Raw genomic sequence first — 4,263 nt, 5'->3', positions numbered from 1 at the left:
TACAGCAGATGGCTAAACCTGCTTCCTTTGGGTTGAGATGTGCTTTATTGTGCAACTTCGACAAGCCTTGCATGAAGCCACAAGCAACACACAATCTTTGGTGCTCAATATCTAACCAAGTATTATAAAGGAGCAAGGCTCCTGAGATTCCCCAACACCCAACGCTGGAGAATATTCCGTCACCGTCCAGAAAAACACGAGCTCCGAGAAAACAATATGGCACTTCCGTCTTCCGGCATTTACTTCTTTCCCGAAGACGATCTTCCCCCACCTAACGACCCCTGCTATAACTATTTAAGTCCAGGCCAACCTCCGTTTGTGGGTGCTATTAATGTGAGAAATTTAGAGGCGGCACCCGTTTTAAATGGCCGTCAACCACCTGCCAATTATCCACCACCGCCAGTGCGGCAGCAAGTCTTCCTCCCGCTTGTGCAGGTCTCGTACCAATGTCAAATCTACACGACAACCGCCCGCACAACGTTAACACAGACCTTCCACCACCCCGGGAACCGACAGATCTCCAAAGCAACCTACACATTCCCGCTATACGCGAATTGTTCCGTCGTTTCTTTCGTTTGCGGAATCGGTGAAAGTAAAATTATCACTGGCATCGTCAAGCCGAAGGAAGTTGCGAAGCAGATGTATGAGAGCGCAGCTAGCAGCGGGCAGACGGCAGGGCTGTTGGAGTATAATACTCCAGATGTTTTCACGACCAGCATTGGGAATATACCCGCTGGCGTGAAGGTTAAAGTTGAGATTGGGTATATTTTAGAGCTGCCGCATGATGCGGAGGTCGATGGTATTAGGTTTACGGTTCCGATGTCGATTGCGCCAAGGTACGGACCGCCACCGCCAGGTGCGTTTGGCCAGAACTGTCCCGAGGTTTCGGTGGACAAGTGTCTTCGAATGGAGATTGAGGTTGCAATGGGCGAAGCGATAAAGTCTGTTCAGAGCCCTTCGCATCTAACCGCTGTCCAGCTTGGGAAACTCGGAAAGGAGAAAGAAATAGTGAATGATCGAGAGCACGATCCCAAGAAGGCCCTGGTCACGCTATCTCAGACGCCTGCTGAGCTTTTGGAAGATTTCGTGCTGTTGATCACTACTATTACTCCGCACTTCATATCTACTCCCCAGGCACTACTAGAAACCCATCCAACTATCTCTGGCCACCAAGCTTTAAAAGTAACGCTTGTGCCGCGTTTCGAGTTACCGAGGACAGAGACACCGGAAAAGACTGAAATAATCTTTCTAGTTGATCGATCCGGCTCTATGAGAGATACTATCGGGCATGTAAAGTCGGCCCTCCGCATATTCCTCAAGTCTCTTCCTTTAGGCTGCTTTTTCAACATTATATCCTTCGGTAGTCAATACACCTTTCTCTGGGAGCGCTCTAGAGCTTATACCGAAGGAACCTTGAGAATCGCATCCGACCATATCGAGACCTTTCATGCGAATTATGGTGGAACAGAACTATTACCTCCCTTGGTGCAAGCATGTTCCCGGAGGCACTCGGAACCAGGAACCCGTACCGAAATTATGGTTCTCACAGATGGGGCTATCTGGAGGTTACCGGAGCTACTCGAATATATCCAGCAAATGCGCAAGCAAAGTGGTGGGGCCGTTCGGCTTTTCAGCATAGGCGTGGGAGAAAGGGTATCGCATGCACTCGTACAGGTAATTGCAACAGCTGGGGGAGGATATTCTCAGATTGTGTCCAGCGGTGATACAAGCGGTGGCAGATTGGAAAATGGCCTAGAGGCGAAAGTGGTGAGGATGCTTAACAGCGCTTTGACGGATCATGTTGAGGAGTATAAGTTACACGTTTTGCACGAGGAAGGGGACGAAGAGGATTCGCAAAATGAGGATGAGGAAGAGGGAGTCTGTCCGAGAGAGCAGGTGACACCCGCCCATACAGCTCTGGTGCAGGTCAGGCCCCCGCAGGGGCAATCGAGGAGGATAAACCTATTTGACCCTACGGCCGCACCGCGCCGACGTTCTCCCACACCACCACCTTCTACAGATGTGAACCTAGCTTCAACTTTGCGCGATGGCGGGGGCAGTGGAAACAGATTCACCCACTTGAAGAAATTGCAAGGCCCGGAGGTTCTCCAAGCTCCTTTCGAAATCCCTCCCCTTTTCCCATATGAAAGATCCGTAGTATACCTCCTCATCCCCCCTACCACCAGGCAATTGAAGTATGCAAAGTCCGTGACTTTGAGCGCGACCACAATTGCGGGTGATAAACTCTCACTTTCAATTCCGATCACTCGCATCGAGCAGCCGGGGAAGACTGTGCACCAACTCGCTGCCAGGATGCTATTACGTGATCTGGAGGAGGGGAGAAGTTGGCTTCATTCTGAAAAGTACTGCGTTACAGCAGGAGATGCAACCGGAGTTCAGGAGTACATCCAGAGAGAAGGCGAAGAGGTTGGTATGAGGTGGTCACTAGTGAGTAAATGGACTAGCTTTGTGGGTATCGAAGAGGAGGTTCTAAACGTGGCACCTATCCCGACCCCGGCATCACTCGAGAGAGGGCCCTCGGAATTGTCGGAGGGCAGATCTTCGGCTTCCGGTTCCAGTAGATCACCTGAAACCAGTGCGGATCTTGACACATCCACACCCTGTAGACCCGATCGCATACCCCCGTCAAGGCCAGATTCTACACATTCGCTCCCAACTGCGATAGGTTCTAAGGCTCTGTGGGGTGTTGTGGCAGGGGCTCAGGAGGCGAATAATGGTGTTGACACTATGAATTGCCTTCTGGAGCCGAGGGATACGCCCGATCCAACACACCCCGTGTGGAACCGCCCCATTCTGCATTCCGATTGGAGTCCGCCGCACGACAGACCAACCCTACAGCCTACCCTAGACTCTCCAAGGAGGAGCAGCGGCACTGGCTATCATGGGACAGTTCCAACATCGTACGGAGGAGCAACCACTATTCATAACAGTTACAATACGCCCCTAACGATTACGAGATCCTGTCATGCAATTACCCCACCGCCTCCCCCCCCACTCCCTAGGCCACGTTCCCCATCCAGCCTCCTCTCCTCCAATCAAAGCGCCGCTGTTACAGGTGCTTCCGCTCCTAAATTGGCAGAGTCCTCACAACCTATCACCCCACCCACTAGACATGGCTCCTCAGCCATCCCTAACCTCAACGGTTTTGAGTTCGGCGCGTTCACGTCCAAAAATATGGTGGCGTCATCTGCCGGTCCTCTAACCAATATCCACAGGCTTATAGCTGCCCAGAAATTCGACGGAAGCTTCCATGTTGCGGATGAATACGTTGTTGAGCTCCTAGGTTCCCGGATGAGTCCAATCCCCGAGCAGTGTGGCGGGGACAAAGTCGCTTGGGTGGCATTGCTCATTGCGGTATTCTTGGAGAGGAAGTATTCCCACCTTAGAGACGTGTGGGAGTTGGTCGTAAGGAAGATTTGGGTGTTTTTGAGCGGTAGGGAGGGTGTAAAGGTGGAAGAGGTAAAAGTGGTGGCGGAAGAACTAGTTTCTAAGTGGGAGTAGGGTGGTTTTTTTCTTCTAGGCGACCCCTTCGAGCTCATCTGATATGCTGGGTAGACGGTAGCTCGATTATGGGGCGATTGTATTTTTTTCCTTTTTTTTCTTCTTTTTGCTTCAATAAAATTTTGGTGATTGTGCGTTGACAAAATTAGCTGCGATTCAACAATCTATGGCAACCCACCCCTCTTCATCACCTCGCACTCTCAACAGTACCTAAAAAAAATGGCTCTAAGTCAACCAAGAAGAAACCATTCTGCTCAATTCTTTTTTTCAATAAACTATGCCTCCTATTCTTCGCAGTCATGCCAAAAAACCTATTCCCTCCACACATCTCTCTGAGTTTACCAGGGGGAGGATTCTCGGGTTACACTAGCCTCAGATGAGATATTAGTAAATTTCCCACTACCTTAATATCCCCTACACTACTGTCAGAAACACAATTGCAAAGGGACATCAAGAGAGCAAGGAGAATAAGGGTAGAGGGAGATATCTTAAAACTACCAAGTCACAGGATGATGCTACGGTGGAGGAAGCTCTTAAAAATTGCCATACTACCTATTCTGACATTGCTGAGCAAGTTACTCCCAATGTTTCTAGTAGGACAGTAAGGAGAAGACTTGAAAAAAAGCATCTTAGAAAGTGGATGGCACAAGAGAGAGTTCATTTGGATGAGGATCTAGCTCAAGAGAGGTTGGAATAGGCATTAGCTCATAGGCATTGGACAAAGGAGATGTGGAGAAGGAA

The 4,263-nt window shown here is 49.9% G+C and overlaps 1 protein-coding gene; it reads left to right on the top strand.

The window, feature by feature from the left end:
* Positions 1–216: 216 nt before the first annotated feature.
* GSTUM_00003675001 (uncharacterized protein) lies at positions 217–3,699 on the top strand (the record flags this gene model as incomplete). XM_002837324.2 has 1 exon in its annotated part: positions 217–3,699. The coding sequence occupies one exon, from the start codon at positions 217–219 to the stop codon at positions 3,520–3,522; it is 3,306 nt and encodes a 1,101-aa protein (XP_002837370.1). The 3' UTR covers positions 3,523–3,699.
* Positions 3,700–4,263: the final 564 nt, after the last annotated feature.

This window comes from Tuber melanosporum (assembly GCF_000151645.1).
Source record: "Tuber melanosporum whole genome shotgun sequence assembly, scaffold_183, strain Mel28".
Lineage (NCBI taxonomy): Eukaryota > Fungi > Ascomycota > Pezizomycetes > Pezizales > Tuberaceae > Tuber > Tuber melanosporum.
This window is presented reverse-complemented; position numbering and strand designations above follow the sequence as displayed.